The 24,241-nt window shown below is 43.0% G+C and overlaps 2 protein-coding genes across 3 annotated transcripts in view; both read left to right on the top strand.

The window, feature by feature from the left end:
• The window catches only part of LOC150065089 (zinc-regulated GTPase metalloprotein activator 1A-like), a 41,152-nt gene extending 30,803 nt beyond the window's left edge, over positions 1-10,349 (top strand). For both annotated transcript variants that reach the window (XM_090329688.1, XM_090329687.1), the window contains 6 exons: positions 63-119; positions 3,960-4,008; positions 7,659-7,727; positions 7,829-7,894; positions 9,033-9,162; positions 9,680-10,349. In XM_090329688.1, coding sequence (XP_090185814.1) covers positions 63-119; positions 3,960-4,008; positions 7,659-7,727; positions 7,829-7,894; positions 9,033-9,162; positions 9,680-9,777 — 469 coding nt within the window. In that variant the 3' untranslated portion in view covers positions 9,778-10,349. The remainder of the gene's footprint in view (positions 1-62; positions 120-3,959; positions 4,009-7,658; positions 7,728-7,828; positions 7,895-9,032; positions 9,163-9,679) is intronic.
• A 6,129-nt stretch (positions 10,350-16,478) lies between these two features.
• Positions 16,479-17,691, top strand: LOC150065088 (forkhead box protein D4-like 1). The gene has a single exon (XM_090329294.1). The coding sequence runs from the start codon at positions 16,531-16,533 to the stop codon at positions 17,689-17,691; it is 1,161 nt and encodes a 386-aa protein (XP_090185420.1). The 5' UTR covers positions 16,479-16,530.
• Positions 17,692-24,241: the final 6,550 nt, after the last annotated feature.

Below are 24,241 nucleotides of genomic sequence, written 5' to 3'. Positions count from 1 at the left end.
TTTCTTGAATAATTGTATTTCATATCATTTTCAAATGTTCACATACATTTTCTTCCTTTTAGAGTTGATCTCTCAAATGTGTTAGATCTTCATGCCTTTGATAGTCTCTCTGGAATAAGGTATGTTTTTATATTTTCAACATTTTAATGTAGTTTCTCTTAGAGGAATGAATTACAAAAGATCATCCTTTGTTTAAGCTTTCTGTCATTCTTTTGGCATATAAGTCATTCTTGATTGCTAATTGGTTATTTGGAAATCACCATGTGCTTTCCTATGAAAATTATGTTAGTGAAGTCCAGAGAGTCAGGAAGATCACAGTTGGAGGATGGCCTGAGCTGCAAAGTAAAACATTGCTCAAAAAACAAATTATACTGCAAATGGTAAGTCATCTGTAGAGACCCATCATTAATAGTTCTATACAAAACCACTAAAACTTCTGTGGAAAAATGCATGAAGTAAAATAGAAAATTTCAGCTTAGGTACTCCTTTTCCTTAAGGTAAATAGCCTTCTACCTCTTTTTGGGACAAACATTTTTTTTTTTTTGCTAGTCCTGGGGCTTGAACTCAGGACCTAGCCACTGTCCTTGAGGTTTCACAAGGCTGGTGCTCTACCACTTGAGCCACAGCACCACGTCTAGCCTTCATATGTGGTACCAAGGAATCGAATCCAAGGTTTCATGCATGCTAGGCACTCTACCACTAGGCCACACTCCTGGCCCGGGACAAACATTTTGATAAAGGAGTGAGGAAGATTATCTGTGGGGATCAACCCCTTCTCTTTTTGAAATTGTAAAAAACATCCTACAACCTGAATCTTCTCTTCCTAACCGACTTTTTAGTGTACACAGCATAGTATTGATAACTAAAGGCATGATGATATGCAACAGAGCTGAAGAACTTACTGAACTGAAATTTCAGCTCACTCACTCACTAAGAGTTTCCTTTCTTCTGCTCTGGCATGTCTCTACTGTTCTACTGTCTGCTTCTGCAGGGTTTACTATTTAAATGTAAGTGGAACCATATAGTAGTTGTACTTCATGACTGCTTATTTCACTTGATGTCATCGTCAGGTGCATTTGTGTTATCCTTACTGGAGAATTTCCTTCCTTTATAAGGCTGAATAACTGTACACTTCATCTATCCCACATCTGCTTTATCCATTCATCCATTGGTAGACAGCCACATTTTGGTATTTCCAGTGATGTGTCTTCTTAAGTTTCATGTATGTCTACCCATACAAGATCACAAAAAGACCCCTTTCTTGATTATTTTTAATTGGCAAGGCAAATTTGGTTACTAGTGACTGTGTTAGTAATTCCATACCTGTGCTGCCTAGTTCATGTTCATTTATACATATGTGTCATTTTGCTTTATTCCTCAGAATTACACTGAACTCTTGCACAAATTTTACTGTTTCTAAGGTAGAAATGACCCTAAGCATAAACTTACATAGTCTTACTTTTTAGTTCTTGCTTTACTAGGGAGATGATTGGCCAAAGGTATGTCCTAAATAGTAAGAGCATATGCGCTACCTGCTTCTGAAATGGCCATGTGTCTAACCCAGTCTAGCCTTTCATACTACTAAAATAGTACATTTTACCTGAGCACTTAATGCTGTGTGAGCAATTGGCCATACTTTTCTTTCACCCTTCACATCTGGTTCAGGGCTATATCATTTTATTTGAAGCAAAAAGCTGTTTTCTGACCTTAGGTGAGTTTATGAGGGAGAGAGGATGAAATAATATTGCCTTATAGTTGCCTTTCTTTTTTTTTTTTTAAAGAATTTAGTAACGATTTTTACATCATATTTTAAATGACAAGTTTAACATACAAGTGTTCAAGGAGGGAATCTCTATTTACAATCACTGGAACTTAGTATTTAGAACTTAATCACAATTAGGCTAAGGGTTTATATGTCATAGAAACATATTAATTTATGAAATAAAACATTATGTTTTGTGCCTTTTGATCCTTAGGTCTTGACTTGTCTCACTCAACATGATTCGCTCTAGATTCATCCACTTCCCTGCTAATGCCATTATTTTATCTTGTCTGTTGGCTATATAGAATTCCATTGTGTATATGTACCACATTTTCTGTATCCATTCATCTGCAGTAGGGCACCTGGATTGTTTCTATCGTCTGGCTATTGTGAATAGTGCAGAGATGAACATAGCTGAGCAGGTGTCCTTATAATATCTTGGGTCATGATGTTCAGGATAGATGCCCAGAAGTGGTATGGCGGGATTGTAGGGAAGGTCTATTTTCAGTTCTTTAAGAAACCTCCACACTACGTTCCAGAGTGGCTGAACTTGTCTGCATTCCCACCAGCAGTGTAGTAGGGTTCCTTTTTCTCCACAACCCCGCCAGCATAAAGTTGCCTTTCTTAAGCCACCTTTTTTTCCCCTCACTTCGTCTTTTTTTTTTTTTTTTGCAAGGTGATTGTCACTTGCTATAGAATACTAAATTATTTCTTAGTTGAACTTTGTTTTCCCCTTTATATTTTGCTCCTTTGTAGTTTACTCATTAAAAAAGATTGTAGCATGAAATGACTTCCTATTTTGTTATTCAGGATATCAAATTTTGTTTCTCCTTTTGCTGTAATTTTCTCCACTAAAGGCATTGTGGGAAAGCATCCTTTTATTGCTTTGCACTTTTACTTGAGAATGAAATTGTTCCATTTTAATATGAAAAGAACTAAATTATTTTTATAGAACAAAATGATTTATGTAGACAGCACTGAACTATTTCAGATATTTTTCTGTTATTAGTGTAAACACAGAAATTACTAGAAAATTATATACTTTGCAGTTGTCCAAAATGGGGGTTCTGATTCACAAATTTTAGCTGTTGATACTTGTCCACTACCATGATAGAGAATATTGAAGGACAGAATCCCAAGACTTTCTGGGAACTAAACTGAAAGATTCTTGGTTAAATTTACTACATTTTGCTTGGACGTAAAGTTGTTTGCACATTACTCAATGTTGCACAGAACATACGGAAAAAGTGTAGAAATTTTCAGCTACTTTCGTCTTTCTATTCTGATTGAGAGCAATTATGATGCTTTAATGACAAGTAGCCTATTTGATGGAATTGCCACCACTGTAATAAGACCTTTGCATAACTTTTTCTTTGCACTCAGCTGCTAAACCAGAGCTTTCCTGAGCACAGCTGGGAAAGATTTAACTTGACACTTTCTCTAGTAAGGACCCCCCAATGAGACTAATTCCCTCTAACAATTTCTACAAGTCCTTTCCCTTCCCTAAACTTGCTGTTACTAATTTACCCCTCGCTGATCTTCAACAGAAAACATCTGTAAGTTTTTAAGTCCTTTTTCCCCTTCCATATTGTCCTCAGTAATGTGGAAACATGGGTTACAGTTGTTATGGTTGTAATTTGTTCTGCCATATTGATTTTTGGCCCCTTTCCATATCAGAGCAATGCATTCTTCAGATTCTGATTTTGTTTTCCCTTAAGCTAACTGGTAACTAGCTGTATAGAAAGTTTGTATTTATGGATTGTTCTTTAACAAATAGACAGGTTCAAGGAAAAACTTTAATAAAGAAAAATTTATCCTTCTGATATTGTTAGGAAGCTTTGAGTAGTATTGAAAAGAGATAGATAGATAGATAGATAGATAGATAGATAGATAGATAGATAGATATCTAAGCCTGCATGAATGTATTGGAATTGTAAAGCAATTATTGATAGATTTGACCACATAAAAGTGTCAAGAAAAGGTTGGCTTTTCATTGTGAATTTTTGCATGCGAGTTTGTATTTTATAGATTTTTTTTTAATGCTAGTTTTTATCTGTTAGAATGTGAGCAGCATGAAGGATTGGTACTAGAGAATAGATTCATTAATGGAATTTCTTTTCTTATTTGGCTTTATGTCTCTGAATAATCTGAAAGTTTAAATGAAATGTATTTATCTCTGAACTTACTGTTTTCTCAGTTTGCAGAAAAAGCTTCAGCATTTGTCAGCAGTACCTCATCTTGATCAGGTAAAACAAAATCCTACAGGTATTAAGTCTTTCTAACATTGTATTTTTGCAGTCAGTTATGATAGTCCTTTAAAATCTCTTATTTTTTGGTGGTACTTGGGTTTGAACATAGGGCCCCCTATTCATTCAGCTTGCTTGCTCAGCTGGTATTCTTCCCCTTAGGCTCAGCCTCCAGAGTGGCATTTGCTGATTATTTTGGAAACGGAGCCTCTCAAACTTTTTTTGTTCAGGCTGGCCTTGATCCATGATCCTCTGAATCCCAGTGTCCTGAGAAACTAGGATTGCAGGTATTAACATCAGTGCCTGGCTTGTATGGATAGTGTACTTCAGAGATTATCTAGTTTAGCTTTTTTTTTTTTCTTTCTCACTTTTTTTTCCTATAGGTCATGGGGCTTGAACTCTGGGCTCTTCAGCTCAAGGTTACGGCCCCACCCTTTGAGCCACAGTGCTACTTCTGGTTTTCTGGTGATTAATTGGAGATAAGTCTTGTTGACTTTTGTGCCCAGGCTTTGAACCAAAAGCCTCATATCTCAGCCTCCTGAGTAGCTAGGGTTACAGATGTGAGCCACTGCACTCGTCTCTAGTTCAGCTTTTTAACACATAATAGTTGTTTAGGATCTTTGGGTGTTTCCATATTCTAAGCTTCAAATCTCATGGGTAAGATACTTAAGTATGAACAAATTAGAGATATTTCCACTGTCCTTATGTTTCTGTTAAGCAAGACATAGATAGCAGAGCTTTAGAACAATTCCTTTATTCCATTTAAGAAACTGTGAGGAGCTGAGCACTCGTGTCTCACACCTGTATTCCTAACTACTTTGGATGCTGAGGTCTGAGGATCAGGGTTTGAAGCCAGCCCAGGTAGAAAAGCCCGGTGAGACTCTTATCTCTAATAAACTCTTCAAAAAAGTTGGAAATGACACTGTGGTTCAAGTGGTGGAGTGCTAGTCTTAAATACAGAGAGGCTCAGGGACATAGCCCAGACCCTGAGTTCAAGCCACTGGACCAGGAAAAAAAAAAAAAAAAAGCAAAAAACAGTGACAATAAAAGGACTTGGGTGAGCACTGTACTTTGTTTTCTGTCTCTGGAAGCTATTTCTAAGTTATTGTGTCATTAAGGGGACCCAAGATGATATCAGCCACATGTTCATTGGCTCTTTTTCTTGTATTGGATTGGAACTCAGGACCTTGTCAGATACAGTCTTTTGCTTTTTGCTCAGGCCTGTGCTTGACTGTGCTCCTTCTGTTGTATGTGTCCCACCATAGCTCAGATGACAGGCTTTGGCTTGTGCTTGTGGAAAACTGGGAGAAAGTTACCTTTATGCATGAGGAAGAGTCTTCATCAGCATATTGGGGGGAAAAATGAAACATTTATGATCATCCTACAGATGAGCTTCAAGTGTATTCTTGCTTAGCTTTTGGGTGAAGAAAGGACACTAAGAATCAAGGATTCAAGATGAAAACATAGTCAGACAATATTTTTCCATTACCAGTGTCTACATTCACAATGTCTTGAATGTAACTCATTATGGCATTTATAGTGTCTTGCAGTATGAGTTGAAATGCTTTCACAAGCATTATTTTATAGCATTCTTGAATATAAATACTTCATTACATAGCACAGGCTTGGTATGAGATGAGTGCTCAGTGAACATTTATCAAAAGACTGAAAAGCTTTGACTTTCAATTGCAAATATAGTTCAGAACCACTTGAGGAACTTTTAAAAAAGGTCCCTATGCTTTAAGTCTCTAGGAATGGGGCTAGGATATATGTATATGAATGTTATTTTGACATTTTACTATAGAAAATTTCAAAGATGGGTGAAAGTGAAGAGAATAATAAAACGAACCCCTTTTGTGTATGATCCAGTCAAATCATGTCAATATTTTGCCAGTTTTATTTCATCTGTCCTCTCAACATTTCTTTGCTGGCATCTAAAATATATTATCTTGAACATTAAACTTCAGACATATATCAAAGTAGAATAGTATAATGAACGTGCATGTTTTCAGCACCCCACTCAAATGCATTGAAGCAAATCGCAGACATTATGTCATTTCACCAGCAAATAGGGCATGTGTATTTTCTTAAAGCTCTGTAGTGACTCTGGCACAGTCTTTTCCTTTAGATTGATGAACCCAGCTTCTCAATGATTGAGGTGAGGTCTTATTGCCTGAGCTAGCCTCCAACTGCAGCCCTTCTGTTCTCCCTTCTCAAGTAGCTACGATTACAGGTATATGCTACCATTGCCAGCAAATCTTATTTTTTATATTTTTAGTGGTACTATGGTTTTGAACCAAGGGCTTTGTCTTTGTCAAGGTAGACTCTCTGCTGCTTGAACCATGTCCTGTGCTTCTGGTTCTTTAGAGTTTGAGATTTATGAAGGTCAGGAGGATAATTACATCTCCAAGTTAGTATTCTATAAATATTGTCAAAGTTCTAAGCTAATGAAGACAACACGCTATTGATCTCATATGCTAGCCCAGAGACAAAAAGAATCTTTTCCCCTGCCGACCCTCCCATCCCCCCAGACCTGAGGCTTAAATTCAGGGCCTATGCATTATCACTGAACCTCTTTGTGCTCAAGGCTAGCGCTTTACCACTTGAGCCACCGCACCATTTGTGGCTTTTTCTGAATAGTTAATTGAAGATAAGAGTCTCACAGACTTTCCTCCCCGGGCTGGCTTTGAACCGTGATCCTCAGATCTCAGCCTACTGAGTAGCTAGGATTATAGGCTTGAGCCACTGAGCCCAGCAGAACCTTTCCTTTGCTATTGCTTTTGATTCTTTTTTGGTGCTGAGGATTAACCCCAGGACCTCATTGATGCTAGGCAAACATTCTACTAGTGAACTGCACCTCAGTCCTTTGATTTAGTTTTCTTTTTTCTTTTTAATTGAAAAATTATCTTTTAAGTATTGTACAAGGGACTTGAGTTCAACAAGTCAGTCTGCCTCCTTCCATCATTTTCTCCATTTTTCTCACCTCTGCTCATACCCTCAACTTAAGTTGGTTCCATTTGGATCTAGTTTTCTTTTTCTTTTTTTGTTGGTCATGGGGCTTAAACTCTAGGCCTGGGTACTGGCCTTCTGGTTTTCTGGTAGTTCATTGGAGATAAGAGTCTCATAGACTTTGGTGGCCAGCCTGGATCTGAACTGCAATCCTCAGATCTCAGCCTTCCGAGTAGCTAGGGTTACAGTCGTGAGCCACCAGTGCTGGGCATGGATTTAGTTTTCTAAGAGAATGAAATGACACTTTTGCCTTCCAATTAGCTAATTTTCCTGAGCCTCATTTACTCATTTATGAAGTGGGAGCAGTTACCTCACTCAGGATATAGTGAAGAATAAATAAAAATATGAAATGAAATGAGAGTAAGAATGCTGAGTATTGAGAGTACACTGGTGCCATGTTCCTTCCTGTTGCTGGGTTCCAGAAAGGACTGGACAGTGCATATCCTCTCATGAAAAGTTATTGACAGAGTACTGGCCTATTAAACTACTTTGCAAGGCATGGAGAATGGAATTGCTAATTCCAAAAGTCAGCACCCACACAGAAAAGGGCAATGAATACACATATCCATAGCAGCATAAATTTCCCTAGGCATGTTCCTTATTAATGCTCTGATAAAAGCTATTGATCTTTTGATTCTCAGAGTATTCTTACAGTCACCTTTGAAGTACCAGGAAATGCCAAAGAAGAAAGTCTAAATGTATTTATTCAGGTGAATGCAATTTTTTTTCCTGATTAATGATTTATCAACTATTTTGTTGTATAGTGGCATTAGTGACAGTTTGTCTTATTAAAATATGTCACTTGGTGCAGAATCTCCTGTGGGAAAAGACGGTGCGCAACAAGGACGAGCGCTGCATGGAGGTCATTCGCCTGAAGGTACCAGAACCGTTCCCCGTGGACTCTGGGAATGGAGTCCTCTCGTGGCTGCTACATAAAAATCATACTTGGTTTTAGTAAAGACAACCTTGTCTGCTTTCATTCTTTTCACCTCCACTACTGAAAAGGAGTTTTAGAAATCACTGTAGAAAGCACGATTTATTTGTATTGCAGCTAAAACAACAAGTACTTTGAATGGAAGTCCCTGCCTTGCCTTCTCAGTGTCCTGGTCTATGAAATCCATTCAATCGAAAACTCAGTTTGTCTTTCTAAGAGAGCTTTATTAACAGAGAAATGATTTTGAAGATACCCCACCACTGGACCTTACGCTTCTTAATGCATGTAGCAGATACTACACATTTGTCTTTTATGCACAGGACTAAAAGAATTCTTGTTTAGTGTGAAGCTTTTTCACGCTGCTTGATATTTGAGTATACATATCACCAGAGGTGTTTTTCCCAGGAGGCAATGGGTCTAGGTGTACATTTAACTTGTCAGCAGTCATTTGAGTGTATACTCTCAGGAGTTCACATGTGAGTACAGTTTCCATTGCTGTTAGGAACTAGATTCTCTCTGGAGTTAGCGACCGACTAACTGCTAGAATGATAAAGGATGAGAGATGTAAGGGAAACTATTTCAACTTGGACTTTTTCCTTTCCCTATGCCAGCTTATACTAAGATCATGCTGCCGAGCAGTACCATCTCGGGCAGCTTTCCCAGCATTCCCTCTCAGAGGCCCAGAACCAGGCCCTGAAGTGGCCTGTGACTCAGCAGTGCTGACATCATAGGATCCTCTGTGGCAGATTTTCTTTCTCCATCTGCTTTTATCCCTTTGTACTGCATTCTACTCATACGTTGGCATGTTATAGTGAAATCCCTTTGAGCAACTATTTCAAGATAAGAAAAATGTCCGTGGATTAAAGATGCTTTTTGAAGAATGGTTGCACATAAAACCTTTTCATTTGAAGTTTTAACAAGTATTTTTCAGTGTACAAAATGCCAGAATGAAATAATTATGCAACCTCCTTATAAGTTCCTATTTTGAAAAAGAATAGCACAAGTTGATCCATGCACATTGCTGTGTTCCTTCTGCTTTTGGATTTGAGCTGGGGCTGACTGATTGTTCTCTTTGGACCAGGGACTGGTATCTCTCAAAGACAAACCAAAACAGGTTATTCTCCAAGGCGTCCATGAGCTCTATGACCTGGAGGAGACGCCCCTGATCTGGAAGGAGAACCATGAGAGAACAAATCGATTGGTCCTTATTGGTAAGTGATAAAATGCAAAATTTCTAAAGCAAAATAAAAACAGATTAGAGAATTGAGCACAGTAGTTGCAGCACGTGGAATGCTGGGGAGGGAGAATTGAGCTTAAGGCCTTCCTGGATTACACAGCAAGACTGTCTCAGCAACAACAGCCATAACAACAAAACCAACCCAGTAGATGACATCAGAGGACCCAATGTGTTCAGCAGTATTAACGAGGCAGCTCTTCTTTCATAATTAATTAAGCTTGAGCTAGTGTGTCTTAATCACCTCATAACACTCCAAAACTTTTTCAGGCCTTTTACTCTTCTTAAGTGCTTGCTTCCAAGAACATTTAAGAGTTAACAAGGAAGTTAAAGAAGGAATCATTGAATTGCATTTAATACTCTGGTAGATGAATTATGTCATTTTAATAAACATAATGTAAACACCAAGTATTTAATAGTCTGGAATTGATGGATCAACTGTGTCCTTTTCATGAGGATAAGATAATCACCCTGTATTTTGTTTTGTTTTACAGGCAGGAATTTAGATAAAGATATCCTTAAGCAACTATTTATCTCAACAGTGATGGATAAAGAAGAGCAGTGGACTGGGGAAGATCCCATTTGTCCATAGCATTGTGGGCATTCTTGTGAACAGGACTGGGTGATGAAAATAAAATAGGGATGTTTCTGGCTGCTGTATTTCAGCCAGCTCTTCTCATTGCTTCTGTGCTGAATTCCAATGTACTTGAAATTGTATTTATTAAAAGAATACATAAAGTTTCAGTAAATCAATACTGTAAAAACATTTGGCACTCATATAATAAAATACATCCTCTGAATTTGTTTTTGTTTTTAGAGACAGTATTTCACAAAAATTACACAATTCATTATGAAGTTTTAAGTATGCCAAATCTCTCACCCATTGTTATTTGTAAAAATTAGGGTTTTTTAAATTTTCCCTCAGCTTTGGCTGAGTCCAGAGATATAATAATATATTGTTATTAACAAAAGTTTTTAAGGTAAGATTGTCATGGTTTATTATGTAAAACAACTGTTTGCTGTCTTTAGAGATTTTAAAAGTGGAAGAAAATCTCATAATTAGTGTACTCCCACCTCTGTAATATATTTAGAGGATTCCAATTGTAGAGCTTTAAGTAGATTTTATTGCTGGCATTAAAATTATCTTGATTATTTCAGAGTTCATTAGGTCTCAGGTTTTCTAAAGTGATACTGTGTAAGCCATCAGCTAGTTGTAACTACAGAACATTTTTTGAAATAATAATGGGTTTCATCATGACATTTCCATAGCTATGCAATGTACTTTAATCTTGCTCATTCCTTTTGTTATTCTCTGAGCCCTTTCCCCCTCTCAGTGACCCCTACGTCTTCATAAATAGTTCCCCACTAACTTTCAAACCTTTTTCTTGTTTGACTTTATTTCCAAACAGAAAGGCCTGTGTAATCAGAGCTAGTGCTTAAGGTTCTGAGGTTTACTTAGGACATCCCACTTGCTAGGAAGGTACTCTGCTACTTGAGGAAACTCTCAGGCAATTTTGCTTTAATTATTTTGAGAATAAAGCCTTTTGTTTTCCTATGGGGCCAGATCACCTTCCAAGTAGCTGGGATCCAGTTGTGAGCCACCATGCCCAGATGCTTTTGTTTAAATGAGTGAGGGTCCTGGTAACTGCCTAAGTTGGCCTTGAATCAAAATCATCCTGATTTCTGCCTTCCTCACAGCCAGAATTGCGATCTGTGATCTAAACTCTATGCTCTTCTCTCTATCATCCCACTTTTTAAAAACGGAGAGGACTCATATGAGACCAAAATGAGTGGTGTTTGCTATTATGATCTCCAGTTCCATCCATTTGCCTACAAATGATGGGAGTTGTCCATTGTATGCCATCCTAATTTTCTTAATCCATTTGCTGACAGCTAGTCTGATTGTATAATTCAGTGTGACATGAAACATGGGTGTGCATGCAGGTATCTCTTAAGAGTAGACTGGCTCAGATTCCTTTAGTGTATACTGAGAGGTGTTACTGATATGTCACATGATAGTTCTGGTTTTAGTTTTCTGAGAATCCTTCACACTGATTTCTATAGTGGCTGTACTAATTTACACTCTCAGTATGAACTATATAAGGCTCCCCAGTCCATGGCAGCATTTGTTGTTTATTTTATTGAGGATAGCCATTCAACTGGGTTGAGATGGAATCTCATTGTAGTTTTTATTTGTATTTTCCTATTGGCTAAAGATGGTGATCCTTTTTTCATTTATACATTGGTCATGTGTATCTTGGCTTTTGAGAACAGGTCTGTTCAGTAATATCCACATATTGATTGAATTGTTTCTTTAGCACTTAACTTTTTGAGTTCTTTATGTAGTCTGTGTTGGAGGTTTTTAGTCCTCAAGGTTTTTAGTCCTCGGTCCCTCCTGAGGGAGGAGGGATAAGGGAGAACATGCCTGGACCAGGATCCAGGACGAGCTGTGAAAGGAAAGGGCGGGCAGGCAGACTGACTGCCCCACACCCAGCCCTCCCTGGGGGGAGAGGGGGAGAGACAATCAGACATGTCAGGGAGACCAGTCAAGGGTCTTTATTGAGGAAGTACATTCAGCTAATATAGGATGCAGGAGCCTATCAGCACAAAGGTGGGCAGGGTGGGGGTGGATAGGTAAAGAAGGGGAATCTTGTGCTGATAGGGTTCACATCCCAGAGGTAGCCTTACTTTACATCACAAACCACAGCCACACCTTCCAGCCGGGTGACAGGCAGGTTGAGTCCCAAAACCAGGAAATGAGCACTGGGCCATGAGTTAGGCCTCCTTTTCTGCAGCATAGGTTTCCATTTCCCCGATGTGACGTGCCCCAGAGTCTGGATAGTAATCTTCTGTCAGATATATAGCTGACAAAACCAGGCAGAATTGTGTTGTAGAAGCCTTTTAACTTGATGCAATCCTATTTTTCAGTTCTTACTTGGATTTCCTAATCCATTGGAATCAGTCCTGTTCAGAAAGTTGTTACTCTAAGACAATATACACTTACATTTTGACAGTTATTTTATATAAACCACGTGCACACATTGTCAGTACCTCAATTTTCTTCTATTTCTTCTATATGCCAACTCATACAGCTATACTCAAATTATAGAAAAAGTTAGGGAGAATTTCATGAAATGACTTTTAGGGATCTCCCTCACCCCTAGAATGTTAAGGAGCCATGTCTATGTGTGTTGAATGACTGTTCTGGGTTGGAATGGAGGACTCATTAATGATCTCAAATTGTTTTTCACTGTTGTATTCTTTGGCATCTATCAGCAAGCTTGCTGACTCTGATCTCTTACTTTTGTAATTAAACGTAACTTCTCTATATTCACCCAATTGCTTCCTAAATTTACTTTTTTTAGCTTATATTTGAGAAACTACCCTTAATTGTGATAAAGAATTGCTCAATAGAAAGTCACCTAATTTTTTAAAGCCAAATGTAGGTTTTAATTGTAGCTTTGCTGCTTTGAGTATTTACTTTGAGATTGGATTCCTTATTTCTGAAGTGGATAATTGATAATATCAACCACTGAATCATTAAATAGGCACCCCCGTTGCCCAACCTGGGCTTGAACTCAAGTCCTCAAACTCTCAGCTTCCTTGCTCACAGTATTTTTCCCCATAATATATGCCTCCAGCCCAGCTTTTTGCTGTCCATTTTGGAGGTGGACTCTTCACTTTTTCTGATGGTGCTGGCTTTGAGCTTTGAGCACTGTCTGCTGAGTAGCTAGGATTACAAGTGTGAGGCACCTGTGCCTAGCTTTCAGTAGGTTTTTAATGCATCCAAGTCTTAGAACATAGGAAAGCCAAAGTGTTATTTTTCATGAAAATTTACAATTTTTATAATGACATTATATTATGCTCTGGCAAATAATGCCTAGATGTATTTGTTTATCACTTGGCCATGAAAAGCATACAATTAGTTGTCCAGTTTGGGAAAACATTTGGAAGTAAACTCTAAACTCTTAAAATCTGTATTTGTAATACTCATGAATATTTATTGTTTTCTCTTAACTGTAGTAAATTATCTTTGTTTTTCATTACATGTGTTATGTGTGTATGTTTTTGTAACATTACAAATGAAGTCAGCCTTCCCTGAGCCTTTTCCTCCATCCTGTTTCTTCCTAGGACTCAGCCTGTGTTCTGTCCTTTGACACAGTTCTTTCACTCACCCATTAGGTTTCCCAAAGAGAATCATTTTCCCAGAACAGAGGATGAGATGGAAGGCCTTGCGATGGACAGACACAACTTGGTAAAAATGTCAAGTTTAGGCCTTGGGGTTTTCCCTCTCGGTGGTAAATCTATACATGAGTTGGCAAAAGTGTTACAATAGCTCATTTCCTAAGCAGATGAGACTATCTCTCCCTACTTGTTGAATCCATTTCTTAGACTTCTTTCCTTGTTTTGATGACTTGATAGCCAAGTACATAAGATGCTCCCTCCTCTATTGGAGTTTTTCTGTTGTCAGAATTAGTTTAGGAATGTAGGGAAAAGAGAGTGTGCCCTTTTCATCACATCATATTAAAGGTACTTATTTGTCCATATGATTTGTGATTCTTGAAGTTGTCCTTCATTATTGTGTGAAGGTTTCTCCGTGGAAAGGAAAGCTTGCTGGAAGATCCCACACTGTTGAGCCAAGACTGAAATGGTGGGGGAGTGTGCTCCACCTCCTTGAAGGTGTATTTTTTTTTTCCTGCAAGAGGTTTACTTTTCACATTGATTTTTTAAAAAAAAATAATGAGTAGGAAGTAAGGAGAGACAAATGTTGTGGGTATTTATTTTGTACTTTTGAGTTATAATCTAATGCTGCTTTATTTCCTGGCTCAGATCATCCCAGCTTGTGGCTGTGGAGCTCCCGTGCCACTATTACCTAAGTCGGTGTAGGCCTTTTGTTATTTCTTTCTAAGCACACCCTTACATCCCATAGAAGTTGACATTAGGAGAGCTTTAGTAATTCTCCTCTATATCAGGTAATGAGCTCCCTGGTCTGCTTGAGAAAATATGCCTCTAACATAATGAGGATGGAAGGGATTCGGGGAGGCAGTCGGAGGCTATTGAAGGTTCAGCAAATTCTCTGTGAATACCAGCTTGACTAAGACACCTGTCTCGGCCCTCCTGGAGCTAGGTTTAGAAGATCATACAAATCATCACTGGTGAACTTGGGATTTCAGGAAAAATCAGTTTGCTCAAAACCTTTTCTTTTTGTCGATTATGGGGCTTAAACTCTCAACACTTCAGCTCCAGGCTAGTGCTTTACCACTTGAGCCACAGTGCCGCTTTTGATTTTCTGGTGGTCAATTGGAGATAAGGAGTCTCACAGACTTTCATGCCCGAGCTGGCATGGAACCTTGATCCTCAGCTCTCAGCCTCCTGAGTAGCATTACAGGTCTGAGCCACCAGCACCTGGCTCAAAAGCTTTTTGTTACTGGTCTTTTGAGCTGCATAGAACTAGAGAACCTTAGTGGATAAAACCTCAGGACTAGAGAAGTCTTAAAAAGACTCATAGAAAGCTGCTCTCCAAATTTGATCCTGAAGGTGCTAGCTACTTTCAACTACCTTTACTCCTGCAAATACCAAGCTAGGCTTTGGCCATATGGCCTGGTGGTTGGCTTCTGAGGCCTCACAGAAAATTGACTGTCATTTTACAAACACAAGTGGCTGGGTGGCACTATGCAGCATTCCTTTATGCCACATTTTGCCATATGTTACCTTGTATTTTCCCCAAGTAGGTGGGTTTTAAGCTCACTACATACTATGCCTTCATATTTTATCCTACTGTCACTGCTTCTATAACAGGCATTGAATTACATCCCACCAAACTGTTCCTTTAATTCCTGATCAAAGTCTGATGAAGGGTGACACTTGCAGCTCAGTAGTGCATACTAAATGACCTGTGATCAGCTGATGACAGTACAGACCCCCCCACTTCCTCCAATGAGATTCAAGTGTTATAGTACAAGTGTCTTATCAAAAGTGTTCTTATGATCAAGGGAAGACAAGAAAGGTGGCAGAGGAGTCGGGGGGGGGGGAGGGTGCAGTAAAAAAAAATACAACCCATATCTCACAAAAGTAAGAAAAGTGAGTGAAGGGGGTTTGGAAGGAGGCGGTGAGAATGTTGAAAGGAGTGACATCGAACAAGGCACGCTGTATTCATAAACTGCTTTGTTGGATGGCAACCCAACCCCTCTACAACTATTTAATGGTTTTCTTTTTTGTGTTCTTTCTGAAAACATAGAGTGCCAGAGGTAAGAACAAGAGAGAAGGGAAAGGGTAGGCACTCATAAGAGTACATCCCTTTATGCTGTTGTATGATGACACCAAATTAGTTAAGACCATTAAAAAAAAGACTATCAGTTATTGCAGTGTGAATACATGGGTTTGTAGCATCTATTGTAGGCCTGTGTATGTGTATATGAGCTCTATGTGCAGGACAATGACAGCAAATGTGATTTTTATGTGTCACGGGTGAAAGGGACTGGGGAAATCCTTTTAGCTGCCTTGACTGCTTTCAGTCTGAACTTCCACAGCTTAGGACGTTTCTACCTTTCCTGCAGCTTTGAGTCTGGGCCAGGACTTGGGGGAGTGTGGAGCACAGAAAGCTCTCCACTTGGCCTGGGGTTTGTTGTTAGAACCATTCTGTCTACTTGGAGGCCAAGCAGGAGAATGTAGGCCAGCTAGGCAAGGTTAAGAGGCGCTGTCTCAAAATCCCTCAAACCAAACCGAAAAGTTGGGGTGTGACTCAAATGTAGAATGCGTGCCTAGCATGCCCACAGCCCTGAGTTCAATCCCTAGTACTGGGGTGGGCACATTCGGACCACCATTTTGGAAGAGGACAACATACCAATGAAACTGCGTGATTGACCATCTATAACCCAGAGACCATCCTTTCATTGTGCCACGTCCTTCCAAGAAAACCCATCGCCCTTTCCTCCTTAGCCAAGTTCAGAGAGAGGTGGCTTTGGATTTGGTGGCGAAACATTTGGCAACGCGGGGGGCAGCGCGCTTCCCCGTGGGCACAGCGGACCTTCATCATTGGACCGCGTCAGCAGGAAGTGGCACGGCTAGGAGGTGGAGAGGTGCGCAGTAGATAAAGGGGGGCGCGCGGCATATAAAGGGGGGCGTCCATCCTACAGGGGCTCCCAGAACAGGCAAAGTACCTTTGAGGGAGGGGGGGCGCAAGAAGGAGGAACAATCGCAAGGCGGGGGGGGAACCCCCACGAGGTGTAAAGGGTAACCGGGAGCGGACGTCCCGGCTTCCCCAGGGCTCAGCCCGGGCAGCCCGGCCCAGCCCAGCCCAGGTGAGCCCGGTGAGCGGCCGCCCCAACCTCCCCTCTGCTCCGCCATGAACTTACCGACAGCCGAGCGCCTCCGAAGTTCCGACGGGGAGGACGGGGAGATCGACGTGCTGGGAGAAGAGGAAGATGCTGAGGACGAAGAGGAAGAGGGGAACCCTAAGTGCCCGGGGGTGAGAAGGGCGCAGCGGGGCGCGGTGTCCCCGGAGCACACGGATGGAGGCGGCGGCCCGAGGGACCCCTCGGAGTTTGGCGGCGAGCTGCGATCGCCGATCGGGGCACCGTCGGGCCCGAGGGACCCCCAGCCGGCGACGAAGCCCCCGTACTCTTACATCGCGCTCATCACCATGGCCATCCTGCAGAGCCCGCGCCAGCGCCTGACGCTCAGCGGCATCTGCGCCTTCATCAGCGGCCGCTTCCCCTACTACCGCCGCAAGTTCCCCGCCTGGCAGAACAGCATCCGCCACAACCTCTCCCTCAACGACTGCTTCGTCAAGATCCCCCGCGAGCCCGGCCACCCCGGCAAGGGCAACTACTGGAGCCTGGACCCGGCCTCCCGGGACATGTTCGCCAACGGCAGCTTCCTCCGGCGCAGGAAGCGCTTCAAGCGCCCCCCTCCTGCCCCGGGAGGCCCCATGCCTCACCCCTGCCCTCCGCCCGCCGCCCTGCCTGGCCTCCACCACCCCGGCCTCGTGCCGCCGCTCGCGGGGACCCACCAGGGTGCTGTCCCTGGCGGCCATCCGTGCGCGCTGCTGCCCCCGCAGCCCCTGCGCTTCCTGCTGCTGTCCGGGGCGCCCCCGGGAGCGCCAGGCGCGCCTCTGGGGATCCCCGGTGCCCTCCCGGCTGCATGGGGGTCCTCGGTGTTGGGATCCCCGCCTTGGGAAAAAAGCAAAAGCCGGGAGTCTGGGCGGGGAGGTGGAGGCGCCTCCTTCAGCATCGAGAGCATCCTGCGAGGCGGCGGCGGCGGCGGCGGCAGCGGGGGAGTCGAGGCCGCGCAGACGCTGCCCCCGACTCCTTGGGGTTACTGTCCCCTGCTGCACCCCCAAGCTGCCGCCCCTTTGCTGCACCTGTCCCTGTCCACCACCGCGGCGCAGGCGATTCTGCAGCAGCAGCGGCAGCGCCGCGGCGACGGCTGCGCCTCTGGCAAAGGCTGTGCTCCGGGCGCGCCCCGGGCGGCCGGCGGCCCGCGGACCCCGACTCCGCGCCTGTGACCGGCCTGCACGTCCGGAGGTCACCCGGCGCCTCGGAGCCGCCGTCGTGGACCTGGGATGAAGGCGGACGAGTTGGATTTCCTCCAACGCAACCCCAAGGCAGGGACTAAAACCTGGGAAAGGAGGGCCGGGCGTCGAACCGCCACATCCCCACCCTCCATTTGCACTTCGCCCTGGAACCCGACGATCCCCCGCCCCCAAACGGCTTCCACTCGGTGCCTCCTGAAGCCAGCACGTCATCTAAGCCGAATTCGCATCTGAAGACGTGCATTTCTGATCTGCCCGTCGAGGACCTGTCCCATGTGCCACGACGGGCTGTTAAAAGCGAATCGTAGCTATATTCGATTAAAAGTGAACCGTAGCTGTATTCAGTAAAAACGTGAAACCGTGACACGGACGCACGAAACGTTTCTCGTTCCCTTTCTAAACGGGATGTCTTTTAAAACGTACTCTTAACCGGCATGTAAACATTTTCTTTATACCTTTCGATGTTGGGAATCTGTTTATTTTCCCTGTGACTTTTTTTAAAAAAAAAAAAAAAACAAACAATTGTGAATGTACCAGGTGGAAATAAAAAAATTGCCTTTCAACTCCTAGATTTTACATTTACAAAACATCCAGAAGAGAAGGAACTGCGGGAAATTAATATAAATCTTATTTTTTTCATTTAAAAAAAATAAGACATGGTCTCAACACATACGCTGGTGTGTCCGGCAAAGGACAATCCTTTGGCTCCTGTCTCCCTCAGGACTGGGGTTACAGACATAACATTCATTATCACATTTGGCTTATTATGTTCTACTTTTTTCTAAAGTTCCCGATCTTATTTTGAATAAGCTAGAAGGATAATGATTGGACATGCGGAGGGGGGGGGAATAAAAGGGCATACATCGAAAGTACTAGAAACTTGAAAGCTTTTTGCTTTCAAATAATTTCAGAAAGGACCGTGTCCCTCAGATCTCTTCCGCCCCCCCCCCCGCTAACGGTGAGAGGGAGGAAAACCACACATCTCATCGTGAAATAACTGCTGGAAAATAAAGCATTTATTATTATTAATATTATTATTATTATTAAATAGAGACTGGGTACCCTTGCACCGGTTCTGTGCAAGACTGGTCAGATTCTTAGGTTCGCACATGGTGATTGTGAGAAAATCGGTCCCCCGGTTTATTTCTCCTTTCCAAGGGGGGAAATGTGGGGAACTGTTTCACAGCCATTTCACTGGCCGGTTTGTGAAGCTCTAACCCCTCTGCCTGCTGCCATTACTGGCTACCTGAGACCCTCCCCACCCTTGCCTGGCTGTCTTCTGGGTAGTCCCGGGGCCCTGCGCCCCCATCTCTCAAAGGCTGCTTGCTTGCTCCCTCCCCCCCACTCCAGCCCGGTCTCCAGGTCCAGGTTAGCAAACCCTGCAGGTAGGTCACCAGCCGCCACCGCGGTGACCAGCCCAGCTCCGCGCGCCAGCCGAGGGAGAAACTCTCGTGTCGTCGAAGATTCTTGAAAGGGCGAGGGTTATTTTCCACCCGGGAAGGATTCGAAGGGGTCCACCCCACGCGCCCTGGGAAGAGAGGAAAGGCAGACACGTGGGGCGAGGAGGGGATGGAGGAAGCAATAAACCGGTGATGGGGACTCGCCAACCCATTGCTAATTAAGGATGTTAATATAATTAGCATAATTAGCATCCTTAACTAATGTGCCCTGGAGTTCCAGGCCCTGATTTCTCCTTTAGCGCTAGACAAGGAGCCCAAGACTAAAGCTCGAATTTTGCACAGATGTGTGCAGCTCAGGGAAATTAAGTCAGAGCCAGGAGCCGGAGGCCCCCCGCCTGTCATCCTAACTACTCAGGAGGCTGAGATCCGAAGTTTGTGGTTCAAAGCCAGCCGAGGCCATGAAACTCCTATAAACTACTCAGACAAAGCCAGAAGTGGTGCTGTGGCTCTAGCGGTAAAGTTCGAGAGCCTTGAGCACAAAGAGGCTCAGGGACAGCGAGCCCAGGCCCTGAGTTCAAGCCTCAGGACCTGCATCCAGCCTCCCCACAAGTCCTGTGAAGACCCTGGTGGGGATGCAGAGCAGCACCAGGGATCAGGTGTGGCTTGTGAGTCACTAACTCCCTCTGCCTTCTGCTGTCTTGGTCTCCCATCAGGGCCAAGACCCTATTTTCTTCCTCAGGCCTCCGTTCCCAGCACCTACCAGCCAGGTGTGCCTTTATATCCCAGCAGCACGAGCACGGTCAGAGGGTAGGGAGTGGGGAAGGGGGAGAGGGGGAGAAGGAAGAGAGTATGAGAGAAAGTGGAGGGGAGAGGGGGAGAGGGAAAGAGGGAGGGGAAAGGAGGGGAGAGAGAGAGAGAGAGAGAGAGAGAGAGAGAGAGAGAGAGAGAGAGAGAGAGAGAGAGAGAGGGGGGGGGGGGGGGAGAGATTCTTTCCCTTGGTAGGCTCAAAGAATACAACATTCTTCTTCAAAACAGGGGCCAGTGATTCTGCAAATCCTTTCCCCAGTACAACATTGACAACTCCATAAGGTGAAACTGCCAAAACCTTTTTAATTGTAAAAAGCATATGATTGGCCACTATAAACATGCATTTTTTTATTATTATTATTTTCGGTCGTGGGGCTTGAACTCAGGGTCTGGGTGCTATGTCTGAGCATTTTTTTCTTTTTTTTTTTAAAGCTCAAGGCTATCACTCTACCAATTGAGCTACAGCTCCACTTCCAGTTATTGTGGTGCTTATTTGGAGACAAAAGTCTAAAGGACTTTTCTGCCTGAGCTGGTTTCAAACCATGATCCTCAACTATCAGGCTCCTGAGTAGCTAGGTAGGATTCCAAGCATGAGCCACCATGGCCCAGGCTGTAAACGTTTTTAAGCAGACATTTTGATCTTGCCCGCCCCTCCCCCCTGAAAACTGATGTCAGAGCTGCCCACTTAGCACTGCAGCTGTCAGGCCTGTGTACCTAATGGCTCAGTTTTCACGCTGCCTTCTGGGCTGCAGCCTGTGCCACCTCTGCTTTTGCTGACTGTGTCTGTGTTCTAGTCAGTTCCCTGAGCCTATTTGGAGTTGAGTACCAGAGGGGATTATGCATTGACTCTTTTTTTTTTTAGGTGATTAAAAAAGTAGACAAATCCCTAGCCCACCTGCATCAGGCACAAACTAAATATATATAAAACTATATATATATATATACATTCAGATTCAAATTCTTGGATTCCCACAGACAACTAAATCTGCAGCTACCCCAATCTCTTCTATAAAATGGCATTGTGTGGGCATATGATGTAGGCCTCTCTTCCCATATAATTTAAATAATGCCCAGGTTACTGCTCTCTAAATATTCACCATACTGTATTTCCAGAGAATGACAAGAAACATGTCTATATGTGTTCAGTACAGTGTACTTGAGTGTTTTGCCATCTGTAGACAAAGAAGCCATAAGTTGGGAATGCCCACTGAACTCCTTCTCTCACCTTGCTTCTGTCCTCTATGTACCATTACACAGTGTGTTCATCTTCTAAAGCTTCTCTCTCTACATGCTGCTCAGAAATTTTAATGGCATCAAGTTTCTCTTGGCACACCTTTGCAATACTACGTCTACTCCTGCTCTTCTGGGCAAGCCAGTCACCTCGGTGTCTCAACACAGCCTTCTCTGACAACTCTACTCCATCTCTCGGGGAGATGAGACCCTATAATTCTTTCACAGCCCATTTTCTTTCCCTCCCTACTTCCTTCCCTCTGGTCCTCCCTCTCTTTTTTCTTCTTTTTTGTTTCCTTTCTTTCTTTTTCTGTTTTCTTTCTCTTTGCTTTTTGCTACTGGCACCCTCCAAGTTAATACTCTCTTGTTCAGTTTTACAGGTGATACACAGCCAGGTTACTTTTCCATATGTCACGTACATATGTACACCTCCTTCCTTGCTTAGTTTCATCAGTTCCCTCATTCTCTCCCATTCCTTCACTCCCATCTCTGCTTATGCTTATGCATGGTTCACTTGCATCAATGTGCAGTGCAGTCGGCAGGCTCCACTGCTGTACTTTTTACACATTTCCCCCACTGATTCTGTGTTCTTCCCCCACCTTCCTTCATATATACATGCGAACACATTGCGTATGACGTAAAGGTTACGGAGTCATCAGAAAATGAAAAGACTAATTAAGAGAAGGTCTCTTGTTTCCTTATCTTTGGACCCAGCCCATTTCTTTTACTCCTTCAGATCTCATCTTTCTACAAGGCATCAAAACATGTAGATCTAGAACTCTCCCAATTGTGTTTTATTTTGTGTGATTTCATATTATGCCATGGTTATTTTTCTCCCTCTGATAGCTGTGTATTTTCTCTTTCTTCAGGGATGGATCTAGGTGAAGGTTGGTTACAGAGAAATCTGTGTAATAGTTGGAATGTAGAGATGAAGCAGGGGCTAGGATGTCTGAAAGGCTCATATAGCTGTCACTGTGTGTCTGCTTCCTGAGCTCCTATTGCTCCCTGGGCTCCATGCTATCTCAGATCTTCATGTAGGAGGCTGGCTGTGTATGTGTACAGGTGCAGGTTTGTGGCAGGGGGCATCTTCTTTGGGTAGCTTCCTTTGTCAACATAAATAACCTGAGACAGTCTCTAGAATATAGTGCTGTTAGCTAGGCATGGTGGCATTTATCTGCAAACTTAGCACCTGGAGGCAGAGACAGGAGAATCATGAATATGAAGTCTAGCTAGGCTGCATAGTGAATTGAACTCCTGGCCAGCTTGAGCTTGCTTCAAAAAGAAAAGAATATTGATGTTAATTTGGCTTCTAAATGAGGACTTCCACATAAAATATCCAGAAGGCAATAGGAAATTCAAAACCAGGACTCCTGAAAGAGTGTTAAGAGTGACAAGAGGCAGCAATGGTCCCAGACTTTGCATTTCATTCAGGACCTGTGAGCTGTGAGATCACAATCAAAGGAGCATTAATAAAGAATGCATAAGTTGTGTGTGCCTAGACACTCTATAAAATAAACAGGAAAACCAGGTAATGCTGGCTCATGCCTGTAATCCTAGCTACTCAGGATACTGGGATCTTAGGATCGAGGTTCAAAGCCAGCCTTGGCAGAAAAGTCTGTGAGACTCATATCTCCAATTTAATACCCAAAAGCTGGAAGTAGGCTTCACTGATGCAGTGTTGGCTTTGAGTAGAAAAAGGCTGAGGGATAGCACCCTGAGTTCACACCTCAATACTGTTACACAAAATAGGCTATAGCTCTAGCAGCTTCAATGGAAGAACCTTAGAACTAGGAAAAAAAATGCTAATCACTAAGTCTCATGATTCTGTAAGCCAGAAGCTCCAAACCAGATGTGGGCAGTGCTATGCTCCATCTGGAAGCCTGGGGGAGAGTTTGTTTTCTACCTGCTTTTTACTTCTGGTGTTAGCTGCAAGCCTTGGCAGGTCTTGCCTTGGGGACACATCACCCTCAACTCTGCCTCGAGCATTGTGTGGGATTCTCCTCCTCATATGCATGTCTGTGGCTCTTCTCTTCTTATTAGAATACCAGTCATGGCAGATTATTAGAGGAGCATTTTTAATTGTATCTCCAATAACCCTGTTTCCTAGTATAGTCATATCCCAAGGTTGCTAGATGGACACAAAAAGGAGCAGTGTGTGTGTGTGTGTGTGTGTGTGTGTGTGTGTGTGTGTGTGACAGATCAATCTAGATCATGAAGGATATTGTTGCAAGGAAGATTATAGATCATTTTGATTTATGAAGCTGGAGAGAGAGATAGGGTTAAAAGCAAGATTTTTATTTTCCCCTGATGGGAGAAGCTTAAACATGATACTATGTTGAATAAATGCAAGAACACTAGGGATGGAGAAATGAAAGATTCCAGACTGAGAATTGATGGTGTCGGCTCCCAGGAGTCTGGGGTCTGGAGTGCAGGTGGACAGATCAACCGTGGACAGAAGTAGGCAGCAGGAGAGATACAGATGGGGACATGGAGGGGGAGAAAGAATCAGGGCAGGGTGAAGCGTGACAACACAGCCTCGTGCATAGTGAAGGTGGTTCAGGGAGTAAATCAAGAGCAGATGTTGGCATCCACAGCTGGAATAACAGCTTGTGAAATCCGCCCTCCACTGTGGGTAGAAGATTAGTCAAGGATTCTGTTCATGGGAACCAAGAAGAGGAGGACAATCTGCTCATGTCAGTAGACCAAGCTATGAGAGTGCAGTTTCATCATTAACCTGGAAACTGCCTAAAGGCCAGAAGGAAACGCTGCACTTCAGGGTGCTGGCTGCTGGCTTGGAGATGCAGATCTTGCACACAGGAACTTTTCCCTCTATCGGATGGGTCTAGGAAATGGCTGTCTGGAGGACTTACGAAGGGCTGAGATTCAGAAGTTTCTCTGTGCTAACTCAGAGTGGTGGTACAGGAGGTAAATGGAGATGCTGTTTTGATGCCTGCATGGAATTGACTTCATGAAGCTCAGAGCCCAGCCACCACTGTTTGGGACTCCTGTGTGAGCCCTCATGGACTCAGAATCATATACTAGGCATGGTATTTGGTTAGTAACAGTGGCCTCATATGATTATGTCA

The sequence above is a fragment of the Megascapheus bottae genome, chromosome 3, assembly GCF_031878675.1.
Source record: "Megascapheus bottae isolate mThoBot1 chromosome 3, mThoBot2.hap1, whole genome shotgun sequence".
Classification (NCBI taxonomy): domain Eukaryota; kingdom Metazoa; phylum Chordata; class Mammalia; order Rodentia; family Geomyidae; genus Megascapheus; species Megascapheus bottae.
Note: the sequence above shows the minus strand (reverse complement) of the source record. Positions and strands in the feature narration are given on the sequence as shown.